This window comes from Salvelinus alpinus, chromosome 1 (genome assembly GCF_045679555.1).
Source record: "Salvelinus alpinus chromosome 1, SLU_Salpinus.1, whole genome shotgun sequence".
Classification (NCBI taxonomy): Eukaryota; Metazoa; Chordata; class Actinopteri; order Salmoniformes; family Salmonidae; genus Salvelinus; species Salvelinus alpinus.
Genome location: NC_092086.1, coordinates 3,057,546 through 3,077,545, shown reverse-complemented (window position 1 = coordinate 3,077,545; position 20,000 = coordinate 3,057,546). Strand labels below are relative to the sequence as shown.

General features: G+C 46.6%; 1 protein-coding gene across 1 annotated transcript in view; it reads left to right on the top strand.

Annotated features, from left to right (window-relative positions):
- gng13b (guanine nucleotide binding protein (G protein), gamma 13b) overlaps positions 1–20,000 on the top strand; it is a 31,770-nt gene that overhangs the window by 5,074 nt on the left and 6,696 nt on the right. The window contains exon 2 of the mRNA XM_071390936.1: positions 12,810–12,944. Within this exon, the coding sequence (XP_071247037.1) occupies positions 12,847–12,944 (98 nt within the window). The 5' untranslated portion in view covers positions 12,810–12,846. The remainder of the gene's footprint in view (positions 1–12,809; positions 12,945–20,000) is intronic.

The following is a 20,000-nucleotide window of genomic DNA, read 5'->3' as shown; positions in this document are numbered from 1 at the left end:
TGTTGTCTGTGGATCTGTTGGGGGGGTATACAAATTGGAGTGGCTCTAGGGTTTCTGGGATAATGGTGTTGATGTGAGCCATGACCAGCCTTTCAAAGCACTTCATGGCTACAGACGTGAGTGCTACGGGTCGGTAGTCATTTAGGTAGGTTACCTTCGCTTTCTTTGGCACAGGGACAATGGTGGTCTGCTTGAAACATGTAGGTATTACAGACTCAGACAGGGAGAGGTTGAAAATGTCAGTGAAGACACTTGCCAGTTGGTTCGCGCATGATTTGAGTACACGTCCTGGTAATCTGTCTGGCCCCGCAGCTTTGTGAATGTTGACCTGTTTAACCTTTTGTCAATAGGGGGAGCTGTTAGCATTATTTTTTTTTTTACATTTCCAAATTAAACTGCCTCGTACTCAATTCTTGATCGTACAATATGCATATTATTGTTATTATTGGATAGAAAACAGTCTATAGTTTCTATAGGAGTTGAAATTTTGTCTCTGAGTGGTACAGAACAATTTCTACAGCACTTTTCATGACAGGGTTCAGATTTCAGAAATTTTTACCTCTGATCTGGGGTCTGTTTTTAAGGCGACAGTGAATGCTATGAAGAAACCGACACTGCCTACGTCTTCCTCTGGGTGTCTGTACGTCATCACGTTTTCAATGGAATCGATGGGACGTTCACAGCCATTATAAAAGACGAAAATGTACAGAGACCACCCTTTCTCAACGTGCGCCTGAAGCGTCAAGGCCATCGGACCTGCCTCGTTCCAAATCGTTTTCTAACCAGCAGTATTTCTCCGGTCATGTTTTCAGTCGTTATAGTTGTTAAAAACATCATAATGTAGTGAATTTTAACCGTTTTATATCAATTTATATCCGTTTAGTGCGATTTTGAGGAATTTCTTTGTCGTGCACTCTGAAAGTTTGGACACGCTTTAGGGTGTCGGTCGTTGGTGATGGACATTTCGAAGGACAGAGGACATCTATCGACCAAAAGACGTTTATAACATAGAAAGGATACATTGCCCAAGAATATGATGGAAGATCAGCTCAAAGTAAGCAATATTTAATATGATAAACCGTGTTTCTGTCGAAATATTTTAAACGCATATATCGCCATTTTGTTTGGTATAGCTTCACTTGGCCAACCCTGTATTGAAAAGTAAGGATAATTTTAAAAATGTAAATCAGCGGTTGCATTAAGAACTAATTTGTCTTTCGATTCCTGTCAACCCTGTATTTTTTAGTCAAGTATATGATTAGCTTTTAATTAAACTAGATCACTCTGATAGATGACGTCAGACATATTGAGGCTTGATTTCCTAGTATTTTCATTGTGTAACCACGGTTTTGTATGGCTAAATATGCACCTTTTCGAACAAACTGTATATGTATGTTGTAAAATGATGTTACAGGAGTGTCATCGGAAGAATTCTGAGAAGGTTAGTGAAAAAATTAATATCTTTTGGCGGTGGTTACGTTATAGCGCTCTTTGGCTGGAATCGATGCTCTGGTAACGTTGGAACATGTAGTATGCTAACTTATCGATTTATTGTGTTTTCGCTGAAAAACGCTTAGAAAATCTGAAATATGGTCTGAAATCACAAGAACTGGGTCTTTCCATTGCTATGCTTTGTCTATTTTTATGAAATGTTTTATGATGAGTAAATTGGTCATACACGTTGCTCTATCTAGTAATTCTAGTGGATTTGTGATGGTCGGTGCAATTGTAAACTGTGATTTCTACCTGAAATATGCACTTTTTTCTAACAAAAACTATCCTATACCATGAATATGTTATCAGACTGTCATCTGATGGTTTTTTTTATAGGTTATTGGCTATCAATATCTTAGTTGAGCCGAATTGGTGATAGCACCTGAAGGAGTAAGAAACTGATGGAGTTAGAATAGTGGTGTATTTTGCTAACGTGTTTAGCTAATAGATTTACATATTTTGTCTTCCCTGTAAAACATTTTAAAAATCTGAAATGGTGGCTTTATTCACAAGATCTGTATCTTTCATCTGGTGTCTTGGACTTGTGATTTAATGATATTTAGATGCTACTATCTACTTCTGAAGCTATGCTATCTATGCTAATCAGTGTGTGGGGGGTGGGGGGTGCTCCCGGATCCGGGTTTCTGAGGCAGTAAAAGTTAAAGGACTTACTCACATCGGCTACGGAGAGCGTGATCACACAATCATCCCGGAACAGCTGGTGCTCTCATGCGTGCTTCAGTGTTGCTTGCCTCGAAGTGAGCATAAAAGGTATTTAGCACGTCTGGTAGGCTCTCGTCACTGGGCAGCTCACGGCTGGGTTTCCCTTTGTAGTCTGTAATAGTTTGCAAGCCCTGCCACGTCCGACGAGCGTCGGAGCCGGTGTAGTAGGATTCAATCTTAGTCCTGTATTGATGCTTTGCCTGTTTGATGGTTTGTCAGAGGGCATAGCGGGATATCTTATAAGCGTCCGGATTAGTGTCCTGCTCCTTGAAAGCGGCAGCTCTAGCCTTTAGCTCGGTGGAGATGTTGCCTGTAATCCATGGTTTCTGGTTGGGGTATGTACGTACGGTCACTGTAGGGACGACGTCGTCGATGCACTTATTGATGAAGCCGATGACTGAGGTGGTTTACTCAAATCAAATCAAATCAAAATGTATTGGTCACATACACATGGTTAGCAGATGTTATTGGTCACATACACATGGTTAGCAGATGTTATTGGTCACATACACATGGTTAGCAGATGTTAATGCGAGTGCTTCTAGTTCCGACAGTGCAGCAATATCTAACAAGTAATCTAACAATTTCACAACAACTATCTAATACACACAAATCTATGTAAAGGAATGAATAATATGTACATATAAATATATGGATGAGCAATGGCCGAGCGGCATAGGCAAGATGCAATAGATGGTATAGAATACAGTAAATACATATGAGATGAGTAATGTAAAATATGTAAACATTATTAAAGTGACTAGTTATCCATTTATTAAAGTGGCCAATGATTTCGAGTCTGTATGTAGGCAGCAGCCTCTAATGTGCTAGTGGTGGCTGTTTAACAGTCTGATGGCCTTGAGATAGAAGCTGTTTTTCAGTCTCTCGGTCCCAGCTTTGATGCACCTTTACTGACGTCGCCTTCTGGATGATAGCGGGGTGAACAGACAGTGGCTCGGGTGGTTGTTGTCCTTGATGATCTTTATGGCCTTCCTGTGACATCGGGTGGTGTAGGTGTCCTGGAGGGCAGTTAGTTTGCCCCCGGTGATGCGTTGTGCAGACCTCACTACCCTCTGGAGAGCCTTACGGTTGCGGGCGGGGTAGTTGCCGTACCAGGCAGTGATACAGCCTGACAGGATGCTCTCAATTGTGCATCTGTAAAAGTTTGTGAGGGTTTTAGGTGACAAGACACATTTCTTCAGCCTCCTGAAGTTGAAGAGGCGCTGTTGCCTCTTCTGTCTGTGTGGGTGGGACCATTTCAGTGTGTCAGTGATGTGTACGCAGAGGAACTTTCCAGCTTCTCCACTGCTGTCCCGTTGATGTGGATAGGGGGATGCTCCCTCTGCTGTTTCCTGATGTCCACGATCATCTCCTTTGTTTTGTTGACGTTGAGTGAGAGGTTGTTTTTCTGACACCACACTCCGAGTGCCCTCACCTCCTCCCTGTAGGCTGTCTGGTCGTTGTTGGTAATCAAGTCAGTCAGTCGTCTGTAGGTCAGTCAGTCAGTTGTCTGTAGGTCAGTCAGTCAGTTGTCTGTAGGTCAGTCAGTCAGTTGTCTGTAAGTCAGTCAGTCAGTTGTCTTTAGGTCAGTTAGTCAGTCGTCTGTAGGTCAGTCAGTCAGTCGTCTGTAGATCAGTCAGCCAGTCAGTCGTCTGTAGGTCAGTCAGTCGTGTGTAGATCAGTCAGCCAGTCAGTCGTCTGTAGGTCAGTCAGTCAGTCAGTCAGTCGTCTGTAGGTCAGTCAGTCGTCTGTAGGTCAGTCAGTCAGTCAGTCGTCTGTAGGTCAGTCAGTCGTCTGTAGGTCAGTCAGTCGTCTGTAGGTCAGTCAGTTGTTCAACATCAGAGCTCGTGGTGTTTCTGTTCTGTTGTTGTTCAGCAGCGCTATTTTCGATCTATTCACCCTCCGAGACACACACACACACACACACACACACACACACACACACACACACACACACACACACACACACACACACACACACACACACACACACACACACACACACACACACTCACACACACACACAGGGAGGTTAATTTCCCCTCTAGATGCTGATCTAAATCACTAGCTGACCTACATCCCCCAAACTACCCCAAACTATCCTACATCCCCCAAACCATCCTACACCACCCAAACTACCCCAAACCATCCTACACCACCCAAACTATCCTACACCACCCAAACTAACCCCAAACCATCCTACACCACCCAAACCATCCTACACCACCCAAACCATCCTACACCACCCAAACTACCCCAAACCATCCTACACCACCCAAACTACCCCAAACCATCATACACCACCCAAACTACCCCAAACCACCCTAGATCCCCCAAACTACCCCAAACCATCCTACACCACCCAAACTACCCCAAACCATCATACACCACCCAAACCATCCTACACCACCCAAACTACCCCAAACCATCCTACATCCCCCAAACCATCCTACACCACCCAAACTACCCCAAACCATCATACACCACCCAAACCATCCTACACCACCCAAACTACCCCAAACCATTCTACACCACCCAAACCATCCTACACCACCCAAATCATCCTACATCCCCCAAACTATCCTACACAACCCAAACTACCCCAAACCATCCTAAACCACCCAAACTACCCCAAACCATCCTACACCATCCAAACTACCCCAAACCATCCTACATCCCCCAAACTACCCCAAATCATCCTACACCACCCAAACCATCCTACATCCCCCAAACCATCCTACACCACCCAAACCATCCTACATCCCCCAAACTACCCCAAACCATCCTACATCCCCCAAACCATCCTACACCACACAAACTACCCCAAATCATCCTACACCACCCAAACTACCCCAAACCATCCTACATCCCCCAAACTACCCAAAACCATCCTACACCACCCAAACTAACCCCAAACCATCCTACACCACCCAAACCATCCTACACCACCCAAACTAACCCCAAACCATCCTAAACCACCCAAACCATCCTACACCACCCAAACCATCCTACACCACCCAAACCATCCTACACCACCCAAACCATCCTACACCACCCAAACCATCCTAAACCACCCAAATCATCCTACACCACCCAAACTACTCCAAACCATCCTACACCACCCAAATCATCCTACATCCCCCAAACCATCCTACACCACCCAAACTACCCCAACCCATCCTACACCACCCAAACTACCCCAAACCATCCTACACCACCCAAATCATCCTACACCACCCAAACTACCCCAAACCATCCTACATCCCCCAAACCATCCTACACCACCCAAACCATCCTACATCCCCCAAACCATCCTACACCACCCAAACTACCCCAAACCATCCTACATCCCCCAAACTACCCCAAACCATCCTACACCACCCAAACCATCCTACACCACCCAAACCATCCTACATCCCCCAAACCATCCTACACCACCCAAACTACCCCAAACCATCCTACATCCCCCAAACTACCCCAAACCATCCTACATCCCCCAAACTACTCCAAACCATCCTACACCACCCAAACCATCCTACACCATCCAAACCATCCTACACCACCCAAACTACGCCAAACCATCCTACACCACCCAAACCATCCTACACCACCCAAACCATCCTAAACCACCCAAATCATCCTACACCACCCAAACTACCCCAAACCATCCTACACCACCCAAACCATCCTACACCATCCAAACCATCCTACACCACCCAAACTACGCCAAACCATCCTACACCACCCAAACCATCCTACACCACCCAAACCATCCTAAACCACCCAAATCATCCTACACCACCCAAACTACCCCAAACCATCCTACACCACCCAAACCATCCTACATCCCCCAAACCATCCTACACCACCCAAACCATCCTACATCCCCCAAACCATCCTACACCACCCAAACTACCTCAACCCATCCTGCATCACCCAAACCATCCTACATCACCAAACCATTCCCCAATATCATCCCACATCCCCAAACCATCCCACATACCCAAACATCCTACATTCCCAAAACTAACCCAACACATCCTACATCCCCCAAACCATCCTACATCCCCCAACACCATCCTAAATCCCCCAAAACTACCACAAACAACCCTACATCCCCTCAAACCACCCAACATCCCCAAGCCACCCTACACCCCTAAAACTACCCCAACCCATCCAACACCCCCCAAACCATCCTACATCCCCCCAAACCACCCTACATCCCCAAGCCACCCTACACCCCTAAAACTACCCCAACCCATCCAACACCCCCCAAACCATCCTACATCCCCCCCAAACTATCCTACACCCCCCAAAACTATCACAAACCATCCTACATCCCCCAAAACTACCACAAACCGTTCAATATCACCAAACCATCCAACATCCTCCAAACCATTCTACATCCGCCAAACCATTCTGCATCCCCAAACCATCCAACATCCCCAAACCATCCTACATCCTCCAAACCATCCTACATCCGCCAAACCATTCTGCATCCCCAAACCATCCAACATCCTCCAAACCATCCAACATCTCCAAACTATCCAACATCCCCAAACCATCCTACATCCTCCAAACCATCCAACATCCCCAAAATATCCTACATCCTCCAAACCATCCAACATCCCCAAAATATCCAACATCCCTAAACCATCCCACATCCGCCAAACCATCCTACATCCTCCAAACTATCCAACATCCCCAAACCATCCTACATCCCCAAACCATCCTACATCCTCCAAACCATCCAACATCCCCAAACCATCCTACATCCTCCAAACCATCCTACATTCTCCAAACCATCCTACATCCTCCAAACCATCCTACATCATCCAAACCATCCAACATCCTCCAAACCATCCTACATCCTCCAAACCATCCTCCAAACCATCCTACATCCTCCAAACCATCCAACATCCCCAAACCATCCTACATCCTCCAAACCATCCTACATCCTCCAAACCATCCTCCAAACCATCCTATATCCTCCAAACCATCCTACATCCTCCAAACCATCCAACAACCTCCAAACCATCCTACATCCTCCAAACCATCCTACATCCTCCAAACCATCCTACATCCCCCAAACTACCCCAAACCATCCTACATCCCCCAAACCATCCTACACCACCCAAACTACCCCAAACCATCCTACACCACCCAAACCATCCTACACCACCCAAACTACCCCAAACCATCCTACACCACCCAAACTAACCCCAAACCATCCTACACCACCCAAACCACCCAAACCATCCTACACCACCCAAACCATCCTACACCACCCAAACATCCTACACCACCCAAACCATCCTAAACCACCCAAATCATCCTACACCACCCAAACTACTCCAAACCATCCTACACCACCCAAATCATCTCACATCCCCCAAACCATCCTACACCACTCAAACTACCCCAACCCATCCTACACCACCCAAACTACCCCAAACCATCCTACACCACCCAAATCATCCTACACCACCCAAACTACCCCAAACCATCCTACATCCCCCAAACCATCCTACACCACCCAAACCATCCTACATCCCCCAAACCATCCTACACCACCCAAACTACCCCAAACCATCCTACATCCCCCAAACTACCCCAAACCATCCTACACCACCCAAACCATCCTACACCACCCAAACCATCCTACATCCCCCAACCCATCCTACACCACCCAAACTACCCCAAACCATCCTACATCCCCCAAACTACCCCAAACCATCCTACATCCCCCAAACGACTCCAAACCATCATACACCACCCAAACCATCCTACACCATCCAAACCATCCTACACCACCCAAACTACGCCAAACCATCCTACACCACCCAAACCATCCTACACCACCCAAACCATCCTACACCACCCAAACCATCCTAAACCACCCAAATCATCCTACACCACCTAAACTACCCCAAACCATCCTACACCACCCAAATCATCCTACACCACCCAAACTACCCCAAACCATCCTACATCCCCCAAACCATCCTACACCACCCAAACCATCCTACATCCCCCAAACCATCCTACACCACCCAAACCATCCTACATCCCCCAAACCATCCTACACCACCCAAACTACCTCAACCCATCCTGCATCCCCCAAACCATCCTACATCACCAAACCATCCCCCAAACCATCCCACATCCCCAAACCATCCCACATACCCAAACATCCTACATTCCCAAAACTAACCCAACACATCCTACATCCCCCAAACCATCCTACATCCCCCAACACCATCCTAAATCCCCCAAAACTACCACAAACAACCCTACATCCCCTCAAACCACCCAACATCTCCAAGCCACCCTACACCCCTAAAACTACCCCAACCCATCCAACACCCCCCAAACCATCCTACATCCCCCCAAACCACCCTACATTCCCTCAAACCACCCTACATCCCCAAGCCACCCTACACCCCTAAAACTACCCCAACCCATCCAACACCCCCCAAACCATCCTACATCCCCCCCAAACTATCCTACATCCCCCAAAACTATCACAAACCATCCTACATCCCCCAAAACTACCACAAACCGTTCAATATCCCCAAACCATCGTACATCCACCAAACCATCCAACATCCCTAAACCATCCAACATCCTCCAAACCATTCTACATCCGCCAAACCATTCTGCATCCCCAAACCATCCAACATCCTCCAAACCATCCAACATCTCCAAACTATCCAACATCCCCAAACCATCCTACATCCTCCAAACCATCCAACATCCCCAAAATATCCAACATCCTCCAAACCATCCAACATCCCCAAAATATCCAACATCCCTAAACCATCCCACATCTGCCAAACCATCCTACATCCTCCAAACTATCCAACATCCCCAAACCATCCTACATCCCCAAACCATCCTACATCCTCCAAACCATCCAACATCCCCAAACCATCCTACATCCTCCAAACCATCCTACATCACCAAAATATCCAACATCCCTAAACCATCCCACATCCGCCAAACCATCCTACATCCTCCAACCTATCCAACATCCCCAAACCATCCTACATCCCCAAACCATCCTACATCCTCCAAACCATCCAACATCCCCAAACCATCCTACATCCTCCAAACCATCCTACATTCTCCAAACCATCCTACATCCTCCAAACCATCCTACATCATCCAAACCATCCAACATCCTCCAAACCATCCTACATCCTCCAAACCATCCTCCAAACCATCCTACATCCTCCAAACCATCCAACATCCCCAAACCATCCTACATCCTCCAAACCATCCTACATCCTCCAAACCATCCTCCAAACCATCCTACATCCTCCAAACCATCCTACATCCTCCAAACCATCCAACAACCTCCAAACCATCCAACATCCCCAAACCATTCCAACATCCTCCAAACCATCCTACATCCTCCAAACCATCCTACATCCCCAAACTATCCTACATCCCCAAACCATCCTACATCCTCCAAACCATCCTACATCTTACTGCTGTTATATACCTGCAGTGTCTGGGGCCTCTGCTGATAGTGTTATTATATACCACATGACAGTCCCTTAGTTCTCCTACACCACATATACATACACCAGGGCTCTACTGTGTGTTAGCAACTGTAGCCTAGCAACATGAGTGTATGGAATGTTAGAGCAGAGAACTTCCAGTATCTGTATATTGAACAGCAGAGTGTTCAAGGCTACAGAGGAAAGCCCAGATACTGTTAGGAAACCGAGGCAGGCTGAAATGGTCCACATATGGAAGTCAGCCTCCAACATAACACCCTCAGCCTCCTCCTCTCCCAGCCCTCTCATCCTCTTCCTCCTCCTATGGCCTGCTGCCAGAGAGAGAGAGAGAGAGACAAAGAGAGAGAGGTGGAGAGATGGAGCGGGGGATTCAGATCAATAAGGAAAGAGAGATGTAGATAGATAGATAGATAGATAGAGAAACAGAGGGAGATGAATGAGGAGAGAGAAGAGAGAGAGAGTTGAAGAGGGGGAGAGAGAGCACCATTAGTTAGGAGAGGGAGAGATAGAGAGAAACAGAGGGAGATAAAGGAGGAGAGAGAGAGTTGAAGAGGGGGGAGAGAGCGCCATTAGTTAGGAGAGGGAGAGATAGAGAGAAACAGAGGGAGATAAATGAGGAGAGAGAAGAGAGAGAGAGAGTTGAAGAGGGGGCGAGAGAGCACCATTAGTTAGGAGAGGGAGAGATAGAGAGAGGAACAGAGGGAGATAAATGAGGAGAGAGAAGAGAGAGAGAGAGTTGAAGAGGGGGCGAGAGAGCACCATTAGTTAGGAGAGGGAGAGATAGAGAGAGGAACAGAGGGAGATAAATGAGGAGAGAGAAGAGAGAGAGAGAGTTGAAGAGGGGGCGAGAGAGCGCCATTAGTTAGGAGAAGGAGAGACAGAGAGAGAAACATTGGTAGAGAGATTAAGAGGGGGAGAGAGAAACATTAGTAGAGAGATGAAGAGGGGGAGAGAGAGAAACATTAGTAGAGAGATGAAGAGAGCCACAGGGAGATGAGTAAGCAGAGGAGAAAGATAGAGCATCTCCCAGAGTGTCTGCCAGAAACCATGTCTCTGGCAGACACTCTCCTCAGCAGCATCAGTCCTCAGCCCAGCCCCCTATCTACTGAAGAGAGAGAGGGAGGAGAGTAGACACTCTCCTCAGCAGCATCAGTCCTCAGTCCAGCCCCCTATCTACTGAAGAGAGAGAGGGAGGAGAGTAGACACTCTCCTCAGCAGCATCAGTCCTCAGTCCAGCCCCCTATCTACTGAAGAGAGAGAGGGAGGAGAGTAGACACGCTCCTCAGCAGCATCAGTCCTCAGCCCAGCCCCCTATCTACTGAAGAGAGAGAGGGAGGAGAGTAGACACCCTCCTCAGCAGCATCAGTCCTCAGCCCAGCCCCCTATCTACTGAAGAGAGAGAGGGAGGAGAGTAGAGGAGACAGGCTCTCATAATTAACAATACACCAGTAGTACTACTAGTAGCAATAGTAGTAGTAGTAGTAGTATCAGTAGTAATAGTAGTAGTAGTAGTATCAGTAGCAGTAGTAGCTGTAGTAGTAGTAGTAGTATTGGTAGTAATAGTAGTAGTAGTAGTAGTAGCTGTAGTAGTAGTAGTAGTAGTAGTAGTAGTAGTAGTAGTAGCTGTGTAGTAGTAGTAGTAGTATCAGTAGTAGTAGTAGTAGTAGTAGTAGTAGTAGTAGTAGTAGTAGTAGTAGTAGCTGTAGTAGTAGTAGTAGTAGCTGTAGTAGTAGTAGTAGTATCAGTAGTAGTAGTAGTAGTAGTAGTAGTAGTAGTAGTATTGGTAGTAATAGTAGTAGTAGCTGTAGTAGTAGTAGTAGTAGTATCAGTAGTAATAGTAGTAGTATCAGTAGTAGTAGTAGTGGTAGTAGCAGTAGTAGTAGTAGTATCAGTAGTAATAGTAGTAGTATCGGTAGTAATAGTAGTAGTAGCAGTAGTAGTAGTAGTAGTATCAGTAGTAATAGTAGTAGTAGTAGTAGTAGTAGTAGTAGTAGTAGTAGTAGTAGTAGTAGTAGTAGTAGTATCAGTAGTAATAGTAGTAGTATCGGTAGTAGTAGTAGTAGTAGTAGTAGTATCGGTAGTAATAGTAGTAGTAGTAGTAGTAGCAGTAGTAGTAGTAGTAGTATCGGTAGTAATAGTAGTAGTAGCAGTAGCAGTAGTAGTAGTAGTAGTAGTAGTAGTATCGGTAGTAATAGTAGTAGTAGTAGTATCGGTAGTAATAGTAGTAGTAGCAGTAGTAGTAGTAGTAGTATCGGTAGTAATAGTAGTAGTAGTAGTAGTAGTATCAGTAGTAATAGTAGTAGTATCAGTAGCAGTAGTAGTAGTAGTATCAGTAGTATAGTAGTAGTAGTAGTATCAGTAGTAGTTATAGTAGTAGTAGTAGTAGCAGTAGTAGTAGTAGTATCAGTAGTAATGGTAGTAGTATCAGTAGCAGTAGTAGTAGTAGTATCAGTAGTAGTAGTAGTAGTAGTATCAGTAGTAGTAGTAGTAGTATCAGTAGTAGTAGTAGTAGTATTAGTAGTAGTAGTATTACAAACACACCAAGACAGTCGTGAAGAGGGCACGACAAAACCTATTCCCCCTCAGGAGACTGAAAAGATTTGGCATGGGTCCTCAGATCCTCAAAAGGTTCTACAGCTGCGTCATCGAGAGCATCCTGACTGGTTGCATCACTGCCTGGTATGGCAACTGCTCGGCATCTGACCGCAAGGCACTACAGAGGGTAGTGCGTACGGCCCAGTACATCACTGGGGCCAAGCTTCCTGCCATCCAGGACCTCTATACCAGGCCTTGTCAGAGAAAGGACGTAAGAATTGTCAAGGACTCCAGCCACTCTAGTCATAGACTGTTCTCTCTGCTACCGCACGGCAAGCGGTACCGGAGCGCCAAGTCTAGGTCCAAGATGCTTCTAAATAGGTTCTACCTCCAAGCCATAAGACTCCTGAACAGCTAATCAAATGGCTACCCAGACTATTTGCATTGCCTGCCCTCCCCCTCGTTTACACCGCTGCTATGAGCCGTTCTGGTTCAGAATACTAACTTGACTTACTTACTTACTACCCCCAGGTTGCCAGGGTAACCTCCCCCAAGCCAATCAGCAGTCATGGATGAGATGGATCTGCCCCAGATGAAGAAGGAAGTGGAGAGCCTGAAATACCAACTGGCCTTCAAGAGAGAGAAGTCCTCCAAGACAGTTACTGAGTGAGTAACTACTACTACACTACTACACTACTACACTACTACACTACTACACTACTACACTACTACAAATACCAACTGGCCTTCAAGAGAGAGAAGTCCTCCAAGACAGTCACTGAGTGAGTCAACTACTACTACTACTACTACACTTTAATGACATTTAAATAATCCGTTAGTCTGTGTTTCAGCTACTGACAGTGGGTAACAACTAGGGCTGTCCCCGATTTAAAAGAAATCTTGGCCGACCGAAAGTCTTCTGTGGTCGACATTTTTTTTAAACGTGTATTTTTCCATTTATAGACACACCCTATGTGTTTTAATAAAATCAACTATATGCATTGAGCTTGTCTGACGCTTTAAACTTAATGTTTGATGAAATAACACACAAATTGACTCAAGAGGGAGCCAGAGATCTAGATAACCAGAAGAAAGGAAAAACAACTTAACCTGACCCATTTATTCTCCTCCCGTTCCTGCTGGTTTTAGCAGATTCAGCCGTTACTCTCCTGAAGTTGGCGGTAATAGGCTACACCAGGAGTCGGGAACCTTTCTCAGGTTCTGCCGTTACTCTCCTGAAGTTGCCGGTAATAGGCTACACGAGGACTCGGAAACCTTTCTCAGGTTCTGCCGTTACTCTCCTGAAGTTGCCGGTAATAGGCTACACCAGGAGTCGGAAACCTTTCTCAGGTTCTGCCGTTACTCTCCTGAAGTTGCCGGTAATAGGCTACACGAGGAGTCGGAAACCTTTCTCAGATTCTGCCGTTACTCTCCTGAAGTTGCCGGTAATAGGCTACACCAGGAGTCGGAAACCTTTCTCAGGTTCTGCCGTTACTCTCCTGAAGTTGCCGGTAATAGGCTACACGAGGAGTCGGAAACCTTTCTCAGGTTCTGCCGTTACTCTCCTGAAGTTGCCGGTAATAGGCTACACGAGGAGTCGGAAACCTTTCTCAGATTCTGCCGTTACTCTCCTGAAGTTGCCGGTAATAGGCTACACCAGGAGTCGGAAACCTTTCTCAGGTTCTGCCGTTACTCTCCTGAAGTTGCCGGTAATAGGCTACACCAGGAGAAGGCAAGCGCGTTCTCATGCTGAATGACCATTTGTCTTACCATTTCTGCCCATCTGTATGCCAGTTATGGTTTTCGCACATTTCCGTTGACAAGTTTTATTTCGTTTATAATAACGTGTTCATATCTCAAAATATCATTGTCATGTGGTAAATCAAAATTCTATCCAAATCTAAATGAAAAGATACTAACTTATTAAAAAGTAACTTCTATTGCCGACTATGGTAAAAAAAAAAATGCCTACATAAAGCAGACAAATAAAAACATTGCAACCTGCAGGTAAAAAAATATCCTGATTAAAAAATAAATATCCTATAAATCACATTGGCTACGAATGGCCTGTCTGCAACGAACTGGACACATTGTATCAACTATTAACTTGAGTCCGGCCAAGTAAACTTATAACATTGTATAGAATATTCTGGGTCTTTAGAGGTTCCAGACACAGTTGTTGGTTCTTTGCGTAAGGGATAAGAAGCAGTGCTTGACTTGGCCAGGAGTTGTACCGTCACCTCAAATGATCTGCTGCTCCTCTTCCTCTTATAGAATATTATCTCAACAGTATTGTGTAGCTCCTCTTCCTCTTATAGAATATTATCTCAACAGTATTGTGGAGCTCCTGTTACTCTTATAGAATATTATCTCCACAGTATTGTGGAGCTCCTCTTCCTCTTATAGAATATTATCTCCACAGTATTGTGGAGCTCCTGTTACTCTTATAGAATATTATCTCCACAGTATTGTGGAGCTCCTCTTCCTCTTATAGGATATAATCTCCACAGTATTGTGGAGCTCCTGTTCCTCTTTATATAATATTATCTCCACAGTATTGTGGAGCTCCTGTTCCTCTTATAGAATATTATCTCAACAGTATTGTGGAGCTCCTGTTCCTCTTATAGAATATTATCTCCACAGTATTGTGGAGTTCCTCTTCCTCTTATAGAATATTATCTCCACAGTAATGTGGAGCTCCTCTTCCTCTTATAGAATATTATCTCCACAGTATTGTGGAGCTCCTCTTCCTCTTATAGAATATTATCTCCACAGTATTGTGGAGCTCCTCTTCCTCTTATAGAATATTATCTCAACAGTATTGTGGAGCTCCTGTTCCTCTTATAGAATATTATCTCAACAGTATTGTGGAGCTCCTCTTCCTCTTAATATAATATTATCTCCACAGTATTGTGGAGCTCCTCTTCCTCTTATAGAATATTATCTCAACAGTATTGTGGAGCTCCTGTTCCTGTTATAGAATATTATCTCTACAGTATTGTGGAGCTCCTCTTCCTCTTATAGAATATTATCTCAACAGTATTGTGGAGCTCCTGTTCCTCTTATAGAATATTATCTCAACAGTATTGTGGAGCTCCTGTTCCTCTTATAGAATATTATCTCCACAGTATCGTGGAGCTCCTGTTCCTCTTATAGAATATTATCTCCACAGTATTGTGGAGCTCCTCTTCCTCTTATAGAATATTATCTCAACAGTATTGTGGAGCTCCTGTTCCTCTTATAGAATATTATCTCCACAGTATCGTGGAGCTCCTGTTCCTCTTATAGAATATTATCTCCACAGTATTGTGGAGCTCCTGTTCCTCTTATAGAATATTATCTCAACAGTATTGTGGAGTTCCTGTTCCTCTTATATAATATTATCTCCACAGTATTGTGGAGCTCCTGTTCCTGTTATAGAATATTATCTCAACAGTTTTGTGGAGTTCCTGTTCCTCTTTATAGAATATTATCTCCACAGTATCGTGGAGCTCCTCTTCCTCTTATATAATATTATCTCAACAGTATTGTGGAGTTCCTGTTCCTCTTATATAATATTATCTCCACAGTATTGTGGAGCTCCTCTTATAGAATATTATCTCCACAGTATTGTGGAGCTCCTGTTCCTCTTATAGAATATTATCTCAACAGTATTGTGGAGCTCCTGTTCCTCTTATAGAATATTATCTCAACAGTATTGTGGAGCTCCTCTTCCTCTTATAGAATATTATCTCAACAGTATTGTGGAGCTCCTGTTCCTCTTATAGAATATTATCTCCACAGTATTGTGGAGCTCCTGTTCCTCTTATAGAATATTATCTCCACAGTAATGTGGAGCTCCTGTTCCTCTTATAGAATATTATCTCCACAGTAATGTGGAGCTCCTGTTCCTCTTATAGAATATTATCTCCACAGTATTGTGGAGCTCCTGTTCCTCTTATAGAATATTATCTCCACAGTAATGTGGAGCTCCTGTTCCTCTTTATAGAATATTATCTCAACAGTATTGTGGAGCTCCTGTTACTCTTATAGAATATTATCTCCACAGTATTGTGGAGCTCCTCTTCCTCTTATAGAATATTATCTTCACAGTATTGTGGAGCTCCTCTTCCTCTTATAGAATATTATCTCCACAGTATTGTGGAGCTCCTCTTCCTCTTATAGAATATTATCTCCACAGTATTGTGGAGCTCCTGTTCCTCTTATAGAATATTATCTCAACAGTATTGTGGAGCTCCTCTTCCTCTTATAGAATATTATCTCCACAGTATTGTGGAGCTCCTGTTCCTCTTATAGAATATTATCTCAACAGTATTGTGGAGCTCCTGTTCCTCTTGTATAATATGATCTCAACAGTATTGTGGAGTTCCTGTTCCTCTTATAGAATATTATCTCAACAGTAATGTGGAGCTCCTGTTCCTCTTTATAGAATATTATCTCAACAGTATTGTTGTCACGCCCTGGCCTTAGTATTCTTTGTTTTCTTTATTATTTTAGTTAGGTCAGGGTGTGACATGGGTATTTATGTGGGTTTTGTAGTGTCCAGGGTGATTGTAGGTTTAGGGGGTTTATTTAGAGTAGTTGGCTTTATGTTTAGTATAGTTGTCTAGCTGTGTCTATGTTGTGTGTAGTTGTCTAGGAAAGTCTATGGTTGCCTGAATGGGTTCCCAATTAGAGACAGCTGGTTTCTGTTGTCTCTGATTGGGAGCCATATTTAAGGTAGCCATAGGCTTTAGTTTGGTGTGGGGAATTGTCTATGTAGAACGTTTGTAGCCTGTGTGTGTGCACTACGTTATTTAGCTTCACGATCGTTTGTTGTTTTGGTAGTTTGTAAGTGTTTTGTTTCGTTTTGCCTTCTTCAATAATAAAGAGAAGATGGCTTATTTTCCTCATGCTGCGTTTTGGTCCGAATTTCTTCCACACGATCGTGACAGAACTACCCACCACAACAGGACCAAGCGGATTGAGGAAGGAAGGAAGGAACTAAAGCAATGGAGAGAGGAGGAATGGACTTGGGAGGAGATCCTGGACGGCAAAGGACCCTGGACTCAGCCAGGGGAATATCGCCGTCCCAAAGCGGAGCTGGAGGCAGCGAAAGCGGAGAGGCGGTTTTATGAGGCAAAGGCAAGGCAGAGTGGCTGGAAGCCCGAGAGGCTCACCCAAAAATTTCTTGGGGGGGGGGGGGCCTAAAGGGGAGTGTGGCGAAGCCGGGTTGGATACCTGAGCCAACTCCCCGGGCTTACCGTGGAGTAAGAGGGCGTCGTACTGGTCAGACACCGTGTTATGCGGTAAAGCGCACGGTGTCCCCAGTACGCGTGCTTAGCCCAGTGCGGGCTATTCCACCTTGCCGCACTGGGAGGGCTAGGTTGGGCATCGAGCCGGATGCCATGAAGCCGGCCCAACGTATCTGGCCTCCAGTACGTCTCCTCGGGCCGGTGTACATGGCACCAGCCTTACAGGTGGTGTCCCCGGTTCGCCTGCATAGCCCAGTGCGGGCTATTCCACCTCGCCGCACTGGCAGGGCTACGGGGACCATTCAACCTGGTAAGGTTGGGGAGGCTCGGTGCTCAAGAGCATGTGTCCTCCTTCACGGTCCGGTATATCCGGCGCCACCTTCCCACCCCAGTCCAGTACCACCAGTGCCTACACCACGCACCAGGCTTCCAGTGCATCTCCAGAGCCCTGTTCCTCTTCCACGCACTCTCCCTATGGTGCGTGTCTCCAGCCCAGTGCCTCCAGTTCCGGCACCACGCACCAAGCCTCCTGTGCGTCTCCAGAGCCCTGGACGCACTGTTCCTTCTCCCCGCACTCGCCCTGAGGTGCGTGTCCTTAGCCCGGTACCTCCAGTTCCGGTACCACGCACCAGGCCTACAGTGCGTCTCAGCCGGCCAGAGTCTGCCGTCTGCCCAGCGGCGCCTGAACTGCCCGTCTGCCCAGCGGCGCCTGAACTGCCCGTCTGCCCAGCGGCGCCTGAACTGCCCGTCTGCCCAGCGGCGCCTGAACTGCCCGTCTGCCCAGCGGCGCCTGAACTGCCCGTCTGCCCAGCGGCGCCTGAACTGCCCGTCTGCCCAGCGGCGCCTGAACTGCCCGTCTGCCCAGCGGCGCCTGAACTGCCCGTCTGCCCAGCGGCGCCTGAACTGCCCGTCTGCCCAGCGACGTCTGAACTGCCCGTCTGCCATACGCCGTCTGAACTGTCCGTCTGCCATGAGCCTGCAAAGCCGCCCGTCTGCCATGAGCCTGCAAAGCCGCCCGTCTGCCATGAGCCTACAGAGCCGTCCGCCAGACAGGAGCCGCTAGAGCCGTCCGCCAGACAGGAGCCGCTAGAGCCGTCCGCCAGACAGGATCAGCCAGAGCCTTCCGCCAGACCGGATCAGCCAGAGCCTTCCGCCAGACCGGATCAGCCAGAGCCTTCCGCCAGACCGGATCAGCCAGAGCCTTCCGCCAGACCGGATCAGCCAGAGCCTTCCGCCAGACCGGATCAGCCAGAGCCTTCCGCCAGACCGGATCAGCCAGAGCCTTCCACCAGACCGGATCAGCCAGAGCCTTCCGCCAGCCATGACCGTCCAGAGCCGTCAGCGAGCCATGACCGTCCAGAGCCGTCAGCGAGCCATGACCGTCCAGAGCCGTCAGCGAGCCATGACCGTCCAGAGCCGTCAGCGAGCCATGACCGTCCAGAGCCGTCAGCGAGCCATGACCGTCCAGAGCCGTCAGCGAGCCATGACCATCCAGAGCCGTCAGCCAGCCATGACCGTCCAGAGCCGTCAACCAGCCAAGAGCGTCCAGAGCCAGCCAGCCAGGATCCGCCAGTCATTCTGGTGTTGCCCCTCATTCTGGTGTTGCCCCTCATTCTGGTGTTGCCCCTCATTCTGGTGTTGCCCCTCATTCTGGTGTTGCCCCTCATTCTGGTGTTGCCCCTCATTCCGGTGTTGCCCCTCATTCCGGTGCTGCTCCTTATCCTGGAGATGCCCCTTAATTTAGGTAGGGTTATTTGGAGGGTGGTCATTGTGGGGAGGCTACAGAAGCTGGGATTGACTATGGTGGGGTGGGGACCTCGCCCTGAGCCTGAGCCACCACCGTGGTCAGATGCCCACCCAGGCCCTCCCCTAGACTTTGTGCTGGTGCGCCCGGAGTTCGCACCTTAAGGGGGGGGCTATGTCACGCCCTGGCCTTAGTATTCTTTGTTTTCTTTATTATTTTAGTTAGGTCAGGGTGTGACATGGGTATTTATGTGGGTTTTGTAGTGTCCAGGGTGATTGTAGGTTTAGGGGGTTTATTTAGAGTAGTTGGCTTTATGTTTAGTATAGTTGTCTAGCTGTGTCTATGTTGTGTGTAGTTGTCTAGGAAAGTCTATGGTTGCCTGAATGGGTTCCCAATTAGAGACAGCTGGTTTCTGTTGTCTCTGATTGGGAGCCATATTTAAGGTAGCCATAGGCTTTAGTTTGGTGTGGGGAATTGTCTATGTAGAACGTTTGTAGCCTGTGTGTGTGCACTACGTTATTTAGCTTCACGATCGTTATTTAGCTTCACGATCGTTTGTTGTTTTGGTAGTTTGTAAGTGTTTTGTTTCGTTTTGCCTTCTTCAATAATAAAGAGAAGATGGCTTATTTTCCTCATGCTGCGTTTTGGTCCGAATCTCTTCCACACGATCGTGACAATTGTGGAGCTCCTGTTACTCTTATAGAATATTATCTCCACAGTAATGTGGAGCTCCTGTTCCTCTTT